Raw genomic sequence first — 16,205 nt, forward strand, 5'->3', positions numbered from 1 at the left:
CTAAAACTATCATTTCCACTAGCATAGAACACATTTTATCCCTAATGCCTCTTCAACTTCATAGAAAATTTGAAAACCTTCCTCCCAATTGCGTTCAAAATACAAGTTTCAATTGAAAGAAGGCCAAACTTAATAACTTGTGCAAAAAGCTCCAACAAAGTCAGTGACATATCCCAAAGGCTGTGTTTCATTGGTTCTTTGACACCATCGACTGGACCTCACATGATTTTGTGACAGCACTACTTGCATGTGTGCAAGGAACTCTGGATCAAACAAGTTATATTATGTCCTCTTTTGTGTACAGCTGGTCGGTCAGCCTTTTCATCATGTCAAGTTTAAGCTCTACAACATCAAGTTGAGTAGTTATCTCCCAACCCTCCCTCTAGCCTTCTAAAATTGGCTTGAAAGATAACAACCCTCATCTAGGGCTTGGGCCAAATCATGGGCTTGTGTAACTCAATTGATTATAGAACTCACAATCATGCAATAAACTTACAACAACAATGTCTACTAGGAATAGCCAACCTAATTTGTTATGTAAGATTTCTACCAATATGAATATGATTGAAGGTCTTTTGTCCAAGAGTCTCTACTTTCCTCCAAGCAACCCACAATAGGACTCATTAACTGCTACAAAGAACTATATATAGCATTCCCTGCTTTACAAAATAATATTTGAGGCCTAGGAAGGCTCATTAATCATAGATGAGCATGACTACTGGCAAGGTGCAGCATTATTAAGCATTAATCTCTATGGGCAGATATCACCCTATGTGCATTCAAAACAGCAAACAGAACACTTTTAATACTTAATATATAAGTCATTTCCCCATTGTCCAAGCAATTGAGACAAAAAGCAGGTTACATAGACCGGCTTCAGAAGGGAGAGCCCTTCCCGGGGCCTTTTGAGTGCATCGGGTGGCACCCTCATGCTGCCCTCCCTCTGGGCAAGTCATCTCCCCATTGATATGGCAGCTTTTCTCAGAGTAATGGTTGCCCAGCAGGCGGACGATCCTTTGTAATAAAAAGTAGTATTGAAACACACAAAAAAACGTTCTTAAGTTTCATCCTTCAAAATTCAAAAAAAAGGGGTTTCATATGAGCAATGCAAATCCCCCAAAGCGCTGTTTTCAAGCTGAAATGTCACTGACTGCCCCTGACTGGCAGCACTTCGTGTCTGAGACAATGACATTCGCATGAGATCTCGTGTTTGCTTTGCATCTTCCGGGCCTGTCGTGCCATGGCGTTGCATGGTTGCTAACATGGGGTGGCTGCTTTCAAAGCCACCCTGCCTGTTCAAATCATGCATATATGAGCATTCATAAAGATCCTTTTCCAAGGCCACCACAGCACCCGCATGGACACCAGAGTGCATTTGCGAGTTTGAAGCCACGGAATGCATCATCTTTTGAACCGAGAAATCATGACAATGCTGCTGCCCTCCTTGTAACAGCAACTGTTGTGGAACAATAGCTTCCTCATGCATGCGCTGATGATCGACTGTTGTTATGTTTGCCAGACCCAACAGGTCTAGTGATACCATGTCTGGAGGCTGAGAGCCCTGTGTCTGCAGTGACAGAAGAGAGAGAGCACGCCCAGAGTCTGTGACTCTTGTTACTACGCGAGTAACTGGTGTGGTTTCAAGGCCTGAGAACACTCCTGCTCCTGTTGATGATGATGCCAACGTTAGGCTGTTACCGACAGGACCACCTAGAGGGCCCGGTAGGTACTGATGGACTCTTGGATAAGATGCATCAGTCGGCATCACTGTTTTTGGACTTTGAAGGAGCAGAAGTGGAAACTTATCATGGGTAAGTTGTGGTGAGAGACCCTTCATGTACATCTGTCTCTCCATTCCCGGTGCTTGCATTGTGTAGTCATATGTTGGCTGATCTTCAAATTGTACCGTCGTCCGTGGCCATGTCCCGCTTGATCGAAAATCTCCCGGTTCTTGCCATAACGACATTCTAGAAAACCTTGGTTGGTGCAAAAATGACCAGTCTGCAAAAGCCACAAAAGTTTGAAAAAAGCTCTTCCTTGCTTCCTTCATGTATCTCTAAACAGATGAGAAATCCACACAGCTACCGCAACAAATAAGTGCATGCATGTGTGTGCATGGGGGGTGTGGGTGTGCTTATGTGTGAGGATGTTCATGTGCATGTGCATGTGCATGTGCATGTGCCTGTGCCTCAACCGTTTTGCTCATGAATCAGTCAATTGTGCTTGTGCACTGTACCACATGGAGCGTGATTCAAGGATGCATGGAGTTTTACCAGCCTCAAGCTGCCAAATACCTTCAAGAGTAGATCGCAATCTCGCTTGTAATTCTAAGGGGTCTGGTTGTGGCTTTCTACGACGCTTGTTATGCCCGGCAAGTCGCCTCCTGCAGCTTCTCTTTGCCTCATCAAACTCAGCTAAGAGATGAAACCTGCAAAGAGCCACAAGGTAGTTAAATTGATTGGACATGTAGCAAATCCTACATCCTTACACAACATGTGATCAAAACACAGAAGAGAACCCCTCGAATGATAAAGGGAAAGTTCTGTGCCTCACATCAACGCATGGTACACTGTACATACACTAGTACAACATGAGATCAGCATGGTCATTAATCCTATAAAGAACCATAACCTTGCTATGTATACTACATAATTCAGCAATCATCTCCTACGTACAAATATATTTATCCAAGCCACTGCAATGCTAAAAAAAACTCGTCATGTCTTTGAACAGAGAGTGCTGGTCATTCTGAGCCCTATTCTTTGAAGGGAGTGAGGCGATGAGTGTAGGTGAGGTTAAGCATGCACATGGGTAATGTAGGTGAGGTTAAGCATGCACATGGGTAATGTAGGTGCACTCCTCTGAAGGGGTACTAAATGACTTCTAACCTAGCAGATGCCAAAAAAAAGTGTCATCTACTGGTGGGTTTACCAAGGCTGCAGGCTCACTCTGTGTCTAAGGAATAGGGTTGCAATGCCAGCAAAGAATCTTATCTTTGGACAGCAGCCTAGACAGTGAACCCTCCATGTGTCCACGGAACATCTACGATCCTCATCTGCGCTAACTGAGTGCATGGTTGCTGTCTCCTCTGGACTCTTTGAGAACTCATCTAGGTTATAGATGTGGCTCCATGAATCATGGGTTTGCCAAATCTCTGAAATGTCTCAAGACAAGTCCCTTTTGGGTGGGCCTCTATTCAAACTCTGACTGGGCAGTCCTGTGTGGCTGGCGTCATCTGGCTCCCTCAATCTACATTCACCAATCCTTAAAAACAAGGATGTAGGGAGTGTTTGGCTGCTATCTTCCCACGTGCAACTGGGATATTTCAAATGTCACTCCCTATGCCTACAAATCTCATGCACATATAGACTTGGCCTAACTTTCACATGCCATTTACATTGTCACCGAAGCATCAAAATACAAGTTGCTGATAAACAAAACGCAAAGCGTGCCCCCCCCCCCCCAAAAAAAAAAAAAGAAAAAAAAAGTGGCATGGCTGATGACGTGGAAATGGTGATGTGGCACTAACACATGGCAAGAAAGCAATGCAAGGTCACCTTACAAGCTTGGAATGAAGCGACTAGCTTTTGGAAAGTAAAAGATTAAAAGCTTTTTAAAAACTAAAAAGAGAAGAGCTTTTATTATTAAAAAGATGCTTTTTGGACTATAAGTGAGTTTTAAAGCACTTTTCTCAAGTGCTTTTGGGCAAGAACTATAAATTCAGCTGTTCTCTCATTGTTGAGACATGTAAAAAGACAGGAGAGAAGACAGGAGAGCTCTCTAGCTATAAGAACTTGTGCTCAAGACTCCTCCAAGGAGTTTTATCTAATATAACTTTGAAAAGGGGAGGGGGGGGGTCGACCCAAGGCTATTTCAACCCCTAGCGTGGTGTCTTCTCTCTCTACTCTCTCTCTTTTGTTTATTTTCAGATTTTTTCTCAAGGTTTTACGCATGCAATTGTTGTTTTCTTGAAGATAAGCTAAGTACCTGTGCCACAGCCCTTACGAAGGCCAGTTTCACACATACATAACTAGATGTGCAGTTCCTGTGGTGTGTTAAAGGAAGAGAAGAGCGAGGAAAGAAAGAATACACCGAAGACAACACTGGATCCTAATATCCCATTGAAGAGCCCCCACCTTTGGGTTTATTATGAAGTTGAAATATGTACAATCTAGATCTTATTCTTGACCTATAGATTTCTTTCTCCCTATTAAGCTCAGTATAACCCTACATATCCAAATCGAACGACAGGCTGGAACTTGCTGCTCCGAATGGGTCTTGATGCTCTAAGTCCGGGGCGTCTAGCTCATGGAATGGATCAAGCTCTCGGTAAGAGATCCTCTTGGGCATGGAGCCAAGTATGGGTGGTGGGCTCTAAAGTCAGAGCAGATTCACGGTATGGGGGGGTGGGCTCTAAAGTCGGAACACATGCATGGTATGGGTGGTGGACTCATGTGGATGTGTGTACCACAAAAATCTGTGATGGCTCTCTGGAGGTGTCCTATCGGAGCTGGACATGTCTCTCGGCATGTTGTCTCAACACTACAGCTCTGCGTCGTCTAAGCTCCATCAAGTAAATGCCCAAGCATCTCTGATCCTCATATTGTATCACCGTGTGAGTGGCCCGAATCACTCTCGGAAAAGCACTGGAATCTCCCCCGTATCTCATAGTAAGATGGACAGCTAAACATATAATGGGCCTCATCATCTACCACTCATGGTGCATACATTGCATATCCTCTCCTATGGGATATTCTCGGCTCTGCTAGTCTCTACTCTGAGGCGGTGGGAGGATACTTTGAGCTGGTCAATCGCGATACACATAATGACTCACTATGCAATGCTTTTATAGTCTCTTTCTATGCTGATTGGTGAGATACGAGGCATCTGTGTAGTTGCATGTAGAAGAAAGGGGCAGCTCTTTGGGCTACCCAAAAAAGGGGATTTGTATCCCTTGCCTAAGAGAGGGGTAGGCCTTGTGGGCCACCCTTAGGGCCAAGAGGCCCATGGCCAATGCCCCAGCCCAAGAAGGGGGCTAGGCCTTGGGGTCTGGGCATCCTGTTGGCCAGCCATGGAGGCCAGCCCAGCAAACGGGGTCAGCCTCAAAGGCGGCCTGGACAGGCCATGCACACACTGGACAGCAGCCAGGCTCAGAGGCGGCCAGCCAAAGTGTGAATAAGGTGCATATTTAATGCACAATATTCAGGTTGTGGGAGTTATTTAAACAGGACGACCCCTACTTATACCAACTACAAACCAAACAGTTGGAACACTTGTCATCGTTCCAGAGGGTGACTCACAGTAGGATTGGCACTGTTTCATGTGCCGGACTTGCACACTTGACCAAGACCATGTACGGGACTTGTACACCCGACCTTGGATGCTTAGAGTGGAACCCTGGCTGACTCGTGCTCACAAGGGACTAGTTTCCACTCCAAGTCTTGCACTCGTTGTACAGATATGTCCACGTGCGGGATGCACGTGACATCCCCTTTTGCTTAACTTGACGGACGTTGCATAGTCTCCAGATAATCCGTCAATAAAGCCGGATAGTCGTCGAAAAATTCTGTCAAGCCAGACCGCTTCATGTGTCCCTTGGTCTTGAAACTTTGTGAGGAACTGTCTTTGTCTTCAGCTTGAAGCGGTGCAGAAGAATCTGCTCCGGAACCATTACTTCAACTTCGTCAATAATGTCTAGTTCCACTTCATCAATTATCTCTGAAGGGATTGGACCTCATTATCCGAAGATATACCCAATCTCCTTCTGAGAATTTCACATCCCTTCTATCTTTATTGGCCTGTTGAGTGTAGGCCTCCTGCGATTTAGCCAACCTGTCTTTGACTGATTCCAAGATTTCTTGGTAAGACTCTGTCAATCTATTCGCTTCAAGGACTAAAAACGAGATTCTGGTCAATAGCGACTCGAATGGTCTTCCAAACGCTTCTTCATAAGGAGTCCTACCAATAGTTGAAGAAAACGAATCATTCAAACTACTTGAACTAAAGGCAAATAAGATTCCCACTTACCTTGCTGATCGTGGACATAACATTTCACCATGTCAAATGCCAACTGGTTGTAATTTCTGTTTGGTCGTCTGTCTATGGGTGAAATGCACTAGAAAAGTTCAATTCAGTACCAAAGTTGTCGAACAATGCCCTCCAAAAATGGCTTGTAGACTTGGCATCATGGTCTGACACTATGGTGTCCTAGGAATCCCACTAATAAGTACCAACGCTGAATGAACAAGTGGGAAAACGTCCTCAACGATCACTCTAGCCTTGCATGGAATAAGCATAATAAATTTGCTAAAACGATCAACAATCGTCAAACACTAAGTATTGCGCTTACCCAAACTATGAGGCAGATTCGTCACAAAATCCATTGAAATGTCTTGAAAAGGTCCCTATCTTCTTCCTGACAAACCTCACAGTGTTGCATATGAGTGAACACGTCTCGCCTCATCTTTGGCCAATAGTATTGCCTTTCTATCTTCTCCAAAATCGAATTCATGCCCCTGTAACCACCAGTGATGGCATCATGAGCGTCATAGAGAAGAGGTGGCCTGAATGACTTCATGACACAAAGGCAATCTTTGTAGAAAAGCCAACCATCCCGTATCAAAAAAAGACATGGGCTTGTAGCGTCCAATGCTTGTTCCCACTATGTACCGAATTCCTTGGAATCCATATACTTGTGCTACATATCATCTAGTCCCGTACCAAACAAGGTCTAGTCTAGTGGTCTGAATTGTAGTCACTGTTCCATACCTGCTCAAAGCATCAACCATTGGATTGGCCTTTTCTGGAAGATACTTGATCATGCCACCAAATTGCTAGAAATTTTCGCTCCAACGATGCTGACGGTAGCTCCACTGTGCACTTGGCATTGTCTGAATCTAGCACAATGCCTAATGGTCAATGCAAACCTCAAAGTCTTGCCCATAAAGGAAATACTTCCACTGTTTCAAGGCCTAAATCATTGCGAGGAGTTCCCGATCATAGACCGAGTAATTCTTTTCTGTGGGTAGCAACCTACAAGACATGTAAGCTACTAGATGGCCATTCTGTTGTAAAACAACTCCAATCGCGATATTACTTGCATCGGTGATCACTTGGAACAGCTCACCCCACGAGGCTAACGCTAAACAAGAAACCTCTGACAAGGCCACCTTGAGATTCTTGATTGCCTCCAAAGCTCGTGGAGTCATTCGGATCTGTTGCCTTCTAGTCTTGATACCCTTAAGCAAATCTGTAAGATCCGATGAGAGGTCAAAGAACTTTTCGATGTGGGTGGAATATGCCTGGCATATACCCGTAAACGACCGAATATCATAAGCTGTCTGCGATATCTCCCAATCGACTATCTTGGCCACTTTGGTCGGATGCCCTCAACACTGATAATGTATCCAAGGTAGTGAACCTCGAACACATAAGACTCTGACTTTTTCTCATTGATATAGAGTTCGTTGCTTTCTAGCAACTTCAAAACCTTCTGCACATTAATGTTATGTCGCTCTACCGTAGCTGAAAATACAAGTATGTTGTCCAAAAATATGAACACACACTTGCCAATCAAGTCCCTGAATATCTGCATTATCATGCGGTTGAATGTGGTTGGGGTGTTCGTCAAGCCAAGAGGCGTGACCACAAACTCATAGTGGGCCCGTTCCGTATGAAAGGTTATCTTGGGGATGTCCCCCTGAACAATCCGAATTTGGTACTACCCACTTTTCAAATCTAATTTCGAGAACACTTTGGCCCCATTCAATCTCTCTAAAATGTAATCAATCCGAGACATCGAGAACTTACTTTTTATAGTCTACTTATTGAGTGCACGATAATCCACACAATCGGGAAGAACCATCCTTTTTCCTAACAAACACAATGGGGGCAACAAATGGGGACACACTAGAGCGTAAGCCAACCAGCAAACAACTCTTGGAGTTGGCAGTCCAACTCCGTTTCCATTGCCTTGGACAGGAAGTATGGAAACTTGCTCGGGGGATCCGAGCCTAGGAGGAGATCAATCTTGTGGTCCTCTGGTCTAGACGGGGGGAGCTGGGGAGGGAGAGTGTCCCGAAGAAAAAACTTCTGGAACTTGTCATGGAGAGCCTGGTAATGCTCAAAAGCACTCGCCACCATCCAGGCATTCTAGATATAAATCAATGCACATTGTGTGCCTTTCTGTATTTCTCGTTTAGCTTACATGTGGTTTATGAGAGGAAAGTTTAAGATCCCTGGCTCACACTTAATGATTATTGGGACTTTGGACACGTTTCGGGTAATCCAGAGAGTGCGCAATCAATGTCTGGCTAAAACTTATGAAGCCACTAAATTCCCACGGGCAATCATAAAATCTCACACAAATTCTATGCCCTGAATAACTAGTTTAGCACCTTGAGCTTCAAACTTACTGCTCATCGCCATGCCTGTGCTAAAACTCTCTACCTTCTTGTCTACCGAAGTCAACAGGAACCGGGCTGGCCGAGCGGCCTATTTAGTGACCACATCCTCCATGCTGCCACAGTCAAACAAGACGACGTCTCTCTGGCCACCTATGTGGCTAAACCTCTTGAGCAATTCATTGCGCTCGTACTCCTGGTCTTGATCACCCTTCTACTTACCTTCGAGCTCTCGGCTAATGATTCCACCAATCGATGAACCGGGGTCCGAAGTACTACAGATGACCGTTGGGGTCTCTGTGGGAGCGAGGCTCACCAGGAAAGCCGTGGAGGCTAGGGTGGTAGTCTTCTTTGGACAATCCTTAGAAGTGTGTCCTTTTGTATGGCAAAAGGAACACCTATCCTTCTTCTTGTATTGGGATGTCTCGTCTAGAGTGAGCTTACCACCCGTCTTGCCTGCCTGAGCTTCCTGGTCTAGAGTAAGATTGGGCGCATTAGTCAAGTTCTTGGAGCCGGAGGCGCCCGTTGCTCTATCTTGGGAAAGACCCGTCTCATTCTGGCCTTTTCTCCTCAAGGCGGGTGCCTTGGGCATGGAAGGCTAGAAAGTCTTGGACTTTACTCCATTGTAGTTCATCTCAGCACTCTGTGCAAGCGAGAGTGGGTGGCCAAAACATACGCACCTCCCACTAGATTTGCGTGTCAAGGCCATAAAGGAACTGCACTTTCTTTTCCTTATCAGAAATGCCCAATTGCAAACATAAGTTTGAAATTTTGTTGGCATGGACTAGTTGCACATTTTAACATGCCCCCTCTGAACTCGTCTTCGAGTTGCTCGAGATAATGGGGCGGTAGATACCGCTCCTTAAGATCTAAGATGAATTCGTCCCAAACATAAGCTGCCACACTAAATTTGGTGTGGGCATTAGCCCACTAAGTCCACCATGGGATGGAAATACCAACTAGCCAAGATCACTCTGTCAATATCATTCTTCCTAACAGTAGCAAAATAAGCTTCAAATTGATGCAGCCAAGAATAAAGGGTCATGGGATCAAGTTTACTGAAGTTCAAACTTCATCCTCTCAGGAGGATGACTCAAGGAAGAAGTAGGTGTCACTCTTGCGTCTAAAGCCGCATGAAATCTTTCGTGCTCCACACGTCGTCTGGCGTCTTCTTGTGTGGTAGCACGGGATGCTACCTCACGGTCTCACGCTCTTCCATCAATCAAATCTCCAATGCTCACATCAGCAACTCGAGTGGCGAATTCAACTGCGGTAGTAACCCTCCAGGAGGGTTATCGACAGGTTCTATCTTCCAGGGCCATAATCTGCGCCTTTTGCTCTTCCAACTTGGTGTTCTGGTCTACGAGTGCTCGCATCATAGTCTAGAACATCTCGTGCACAGTCATGTCTACCGTCCCGGGAGGACTACATGGTGCTCCTTGTTCCGGAATTCTTTGTTCTCTCTCTTTGTCGAAGTTCGCCATAGTGAGAATAGTCACGTCCTTTCCGGACTGCAACAAAACCATCCACTATGCGTGTGGGAAGATTGCTACAAGCTTCCGGAGGCTAAAAACCAACCATCCTTCAAGGGACAGGAGTCACAACAAAAGGGGTGGTCCTCTGAAGTCTAAAAACCAACCACACAAGCGGAAAAAAAAACTGGTTTTCTGGCTGAATCTGAAGACTTGAAGAAGAAGGCTCTGATACCAATGTAGCATGTGGAAGCTTGATGAATAGAATTGGTTCTTCAATGGACAGAATTCAGCAATCTTTTTTTGTGACGAAGATAACGCACAAGATAGATAGATATATGCAGAAAGAAAGAGAGAGAGAGAGAGAGAGAGGGAGAGAGAGAGAGAGAGTCGGACACAGTATTGGGTCTCGAATACCCTCTCTCAGGCCCCCACCACGGATGGTGTATTTACTTTATTATGATGAGAAAATAACGCAAATCTGTAGATCTTCTGATCTGACTCTTGATCTTCGACCTTCACCTTGGCTTTAGAATCCCCTTTGGCTGTCCTGGCCCTTGGAATGCTTCAGCCCTTTGTGAATTGTAAGATGCTTAAATGACTCAATATGCAATGCTTTTATAGTCTCTTTCTATGCTGGTCCGTGGGTATAAGCAGGGGTCGGCCTGTTTAAATAACTCCCACGACCTGAATATTGTGCATTAAATATGCGCCTTATTCACACTTTGGCTGGCCGCCTCTGCTGGACTGGCCGCCTTGCAACCTGGCTGCTGTCCAGTGTGCGCATGGCCTGTCCAGGCTGCCTTTGAGGCTGGCCACCTGCTGGGCGGGCTGGCTGGCCGGCCGACCAAGGCCTAGCCCCCTTCTCGGGCTGGGGCATTGGCCATGGGCCTCTTGGCCCAAAGGGTGGCCCACAAGGCCTACCCCTTCTCTTAGGCAAGGGATAAAAAGCCCATTTCTGGGGTATCGCAAAGAGCTGCCCCTTTCTCCTACATGCAACTATGTGCAGCTACACAGACAGACCCCTACCAGGTCCATCCCCAGACCTATCGTTGGTGCTCGTGCATCTTAAGAATCCTCTGGCAAACCTGCTGAGCCTTCGGGCAATCCCAAAGGCAATGATGTTTGGAACCCTATGGATGGCCATTGGCCACACCTCAAACAGACTGCTAATCTACGGTCTACCTCCGATTGCCTACCATGTCCACTTTCCAAGGTCCCACTGAAGGCGTGTGAGCAGACGGCCCTCTCATAACCATAACCGCCAAAAGCCCTCTCTGGAGTCTGGCCACCTTGGCCAGTGAAGGGTCAATGTACCAGCCATGCTCGTGGAAACCAATCACCCGTATTCTCTGTAGAGTACATCCGCTATGATCCTTAAAAGGGGCCCTTGCTCTAACAAGTTAGCCATGAGGTCCGATAAAATAAGTGAGGAGGCCTAAACTCTCGTCAGCACCATGCACTGCCAAAGGTATGGCATGACTGGTGACTGTAGGGGAGGGGCGTCCGGGATCGGAGTAATCCTTGCAGGGGAACGGAAGAATCGATGTCAAGACTAAGTCTGTCCATTCCTCGTTCTCAGCAAGGCTCCTCGCTTGGGCCTCCGGGGGGAAGCTGTCTGAAACGAAACCAATCTCCAAGGGACTGCTTTGGGCCCATGCTCAAAGCTCCCCAAGGTATGTGTGGACAGGCACCCAACATGTGACCACTGGGTAACAGAACCAAAGGATTCAATATCAAGGGCTCTCGGAGGCACTCGGAGGCTGAAGCTGGGGAGGGCATGCAAACAAAGGAAAGTGGAGAGAAATTACCTGCAATGGTCGTATGTACCAGGAGAAAGGCAAATAAAATGTACAGCAGCCCTACAAACACATTTGTATGCCGTCAACTCAAACCACTAGGGATTTGCACGTAAAGTGAATTTCAGTAGTCATGCCAGCACACAATCCCACCTGCCCATGCACTCGTTGCCTCTACCTAATAAAATGTTGTGCATAGGTATAAAATAGAACAGAATGACTACACAGGTGTCACTTCAGCATGTTGAATATCCTGTACACAACCTTGTTAAGGATTCCCTTCTCCTTCCTATACACATGGCTCTAGAAAATGCATTCACGCGCTAGTTCTTATTAGGACATTGGTGGAAGAATTGGCTGGACCCATCCATAACTTAGCGAGCATCCTCGAGAATACCCACACCCGAGTAATAGAATCACTTATAACACTAAATGCCCCTTTAGCAAGGCCCGTCCTTTGGTATAAGCATAGCCTCATCAATAATACGCAAGCCCTAGTTATTAGCCATGGGGACTCCAGATAGCATATTCCCTCAATTAAACTAGAACCCAGCAAGAAAATTCATAGCTGGGAAATTTGGTGATTGCATCTTAAGATATTCAACCATCTTCCAAGAGCTACCTTTCTCAAAACATGTTATCCTCTTGATAAGCATCTCTAGTGCATCTTCATGACAATCCAGAACTACTTTGTTTCATAAGGAACCTAGTGTTTAAGGTCCTCCAGCCACACATGTTCGCTGTCAGAAACAAGACTCATTCCAATCGCCATTTTCTCGCAATCAGCTTTTAGGCAAGCTCAGTGACACCAAGATTACATAATAAAACCCACAAAACTTAAGAGAAAGCTTATAAACTCTTCCAGTCTCCTCCACTTGAGAATCCTGTCTGAGGTAAAGCACCAAACCAAAACTCAAGTACTGATCCCGATTCAATTTCAGATAAAGCATTGCTCTATCTTGGGCTCTGCAAAGGTTCTCTCTTACAAAACCCAACATCTCATGTTGCTCATGCAAAAAATCAGATGTTAAAGACATAATTGAACTGCCAAGATTTCCACATGCTAAAGACATAATTGAACTGCAAAGATTTCCACATGCGACTAGACAAGATAGCGTAACTTGACACAAAAAGGTACCTGCTACACTGTTGGCAAAAACGCTGCTCCAGGCTTGCAACCATTACTTTTCCTGCTTTTGAATGTGGCTCACATACTTTGTGCCTGCGATGATAATCTTTGGCTGAAGTGAGGTCTAGTTTGCATCCTTCAACTTGACAGCGAGGTATTTGTGATCCAGTCGGCCCTCCTCGGGCCTTCTTCGGAGCAGAATTAGGTTTTTGAGTTGCTTCGGTTGCTGTGGCTGTTGTAACATCTTGAGAATACGTCCGCTTGCCCAAATGCAGACCGGTAAGGGAATCACCTGAGCCAGCTGAGCCCGTGGCAGTGCTACTGTGTTGCTCTTCTGTGAAATGCGTCTTAGCACCATCTGAGGTATTTCCAACACTCTTTTCGGGATGGCAATTCGTTGCAACAAGATGGTCCTTCTCTTTGGAGTTGACATGCTTGTGCTGCCCCAAGCTTGGCTGCTGATTTCCCAGCTCCAAAAATTCTGTGTTTCCATATTCAGCCCTTCCCCAACTATCATTAACTCCCTTTTGCACTACATTCCCCTGACTCCCAGCACCACAATCATTGCTGCAACCAATAAAAGGTCCATTGCCTATGCAAGTTGTAACAATGGGCAGCCTTCCCTGCCCCATAGAAACAACATTACTATGTCCAATTGCGCCACAAGAAGCCATTGCACCATGTAAGTTTGCCATAACAGGGCCAACAACTCTGTTGATGAGCGGGCCCTCATGCCTGGGTACATCTGGTGTACCATGTATGGTTGAATGACTAGCACCCGTCCTAAGCACAGAGGGTCCTACAGCTGTGCTACTGTGAGGAGGGCCCCCATGCCCAGCTAGACGAGGCTCGGTGTCACTCTGCCGACTGTTTCCAGCCGACTTGCTAAGATCGCTTCCATTCCCATGCCCTGGTATGAAAACTGCTTCAGCATCCCAGTCCCAGGGGGAGGAATTAGAATCCCAGGCCATGCATAATCTCTGTCTGAGGGCACAACCTGTAACAGAGAATCAGCAGCTTTCGGCACACCCGACCGCATAACCGGAGTGTGTCCGCAGAAAGGTGTGAGGACCTCCAATGGTATAGGGAGAGACCTGACGAGAACCGACTCCAAGGTTAGGAAATATGTACATAATACAGTGAAGGAGGGCAGACAGACAAAAGTTGGAGAGCAGATATATGGAACATGGGGCATACAGTAGGAACGGAAGCTGCCCAGCTACTAGAATGCAAAGATAATGCATGCTTACATGCAGGCATCGATGAATGCAGTGAGGGGAAGCAGAACCATGCCTTGAACATCCCAAAAAATGAACAGAGCCCATAATTTCTTCCCTACCCCTCCCCCCCCCCCCACCCACCACAACAAAAGGAAAAAAAAAACAGAACCCAAATTTCCCCCCCAAAAAAAGAACAGAACCCATATTTTTAAATTTGATAGTTTCCAAAAACCACCCACCTTTGAATCCACCTGACTTCACCCAATGAAAGCTTGAAAACAGTTGAAAAGCATCATGTTGCCTGAATATATATATATTTGGCTTGAGGACCTTCTACCACTGAGAGCGCAAAGCACTACACTACCTGTGTGTGGGCATTGGGGGCAGGGAAAAAAGCCAAATGAAATGAAATGAAACGGCCATGGAAATGAAATGAAATGGCGATAGCTGCTGCTGTTCCCACAGTTCAGCTTAAAGCTGCCGGCATCCGAAGCATGGACGGCGATGGACCACTTTACTGCTCGTCCGGACATAAAAATCACTCTTTTGCTCGAAAACCGCCTTGCTCTAAACCGCCGTTTGGAAAACCGCTGTGCGTATGTGGCATCCTTGCTGGCGAGACCATTTACGTTGATGTGTACCTAGGTACTTCAAATTTTTACCACTAAAGACCCCCTAAAGTAACCAGGATTTAGTACTAAGGACCAAGGTGCCTTTTTCCCGTGCCGTGTGTGTTGCTGTCCGTCGTGTAGCCCCTAGGTGGTATCGAACCCGCGTCCTCATCCTGGAACCCCACGGTTCTACCAGTTGAGCTACATGCCCAGTGGACCACACACCTAGTGGAGAAAGGGGCAGATCTCCCCCCTATTTCTCATGGACTTGGGAGTCTCTCTCGTCCATCTCCCTACCCAATCACGAGAAAGGACCTAAAAAAATGAGATTATATAATATTTGTCTCTTGTAACAATAACAAATTTCAACCAAGATTTGACTACAAACTGGTTTTTTGAGCCTTAGATGAAATTTCTTTCAGCTAAGGGTGTTAACGCACAAACTATGCCCCCGTTTATAATCTGGGCGGTGAAATTTTGCCTTGAATTCTGGATGGGCAAATGTCTAAACCTCTATAGATTCTTGTCCACCATTAATTATTTTTCATTGATATTGTAAATTTTGTAAGGATTCGATAACATTAGGCCTCCCTCTTGGTGATTCTAAATTTTTTAAAATTTAGAAAGAGAGACACGAACACACACAGTCTCTCTCTCTCTCTCTCTCTCTCTCTCTCTCTCTCTCACACACACACACACACACAAGTAGGATAGCTAGCACCATGTGGGCAATCTTACCAACAATGATATGTCTAGTAATGCAAATTGGCTTTATTTTTTTCTTCATTTCTCAAGAAGAGTGTTATGCTTCATTTTTTTATGAGTAGCTTGCTTGTCAAAATTCAAAGTCACCCATGATTATTGTATGTTTTTTTATTGAAGTTAAAATTTCACTCGTGAAAAAGGTGTACAATTCTCCATCACAAATCAAGCCTAAGTAGCAACGAATTGAAACCTATCCATATCATGCACATAGAACGTGATGGATCATGCAAACAAAGCATAGCTCCATCTTCTCAACAAGGTTTACACTCTTCAAACATACGTCTCAATTAAGCCACTAAATTTCCCCACATTTGTTCTGGTTTAAATTCTAATAAATAAACCATTTCATAAAAGTTACAATGATATCATCCATTTATGTAGCCTCCCTTAAAAGTGTCCCATGATACTTATTTCATGCAACTAAGAAGTACATACAAAATCTCAAGTCAAAGGCTTGTAGAAATCTAGCAATGCCATCTTACTTTACTTTTTCTTTCATTATGGTTTGCCAACACATTTAAAGCAAAAGCAAAGATAAAATGATTAGTGACATTTTACTTTACCCTTTAGTTGTTAGTGATTTGCTTCAGACATTTTTCTACGGAGGCTATCAATCTTGTCACACCAATAGTGAACACACTATTTACAAGAACTCAAGCTTTGCATGCACCTTTGTAGGTCCTTCAAATATGTCCCTCTCGCCTAGGTCATGATTCATGAGGGAGATGCTGAATTGATCTTTTAATATTATATCCAATGCATGTTTGGGATATGATTGCTTATCTATCATCCCTTGTAATCTTTTGC

General features: G+C 45.2%; 1 protein-coding gene across 1 annotated transcript; it reads right to left on the reverse strand.

The window, feature by feature from the left end:
- Window positions 1–776: 776 nt before the first annotated feature.
- LOC147609960 (uncharacterized) lies at window positions 777–14,462 on the reverse strand. Its single transcript, XM_086786813.1, has 4 exons — window positions 14,262–14,462; window positions 12,812–13,896; window positions 2,295–2,428; window positions 777–2,001 (listed from the first exon to the last, which is right to left on the reverse strand). The coding sequence occupies exons 2-4, from the start codon at window positions 13,771–13,773 to the stop codon at window positions 1,079–1,081; spliced, it is 2,019 nt and encodes a 672-aa protein (XP_086642939.1). The 5' UTR covers window positions 13,774–13,896; window positions 14,262–14,462; the 3' UTR covers window positions 777–1,078.
- Window positions 14,463–16,205: the final 1,743 nt, after the last annotated feature.

Source organism: Cibotium barometz, chromosome 50 (assembly GCF_041138505.1).
Source record: "Cibotium barometz isolate CiBa-2024 chromosome 50, ASM4113850v1, whole genome shotgun sequence".
NCBI lineage: Eukaryota > Viridiplantae > Streptophyta > Polypodiopsida > Cyatheales > Cibotiaceae > Cibotium > Cibotium barometz.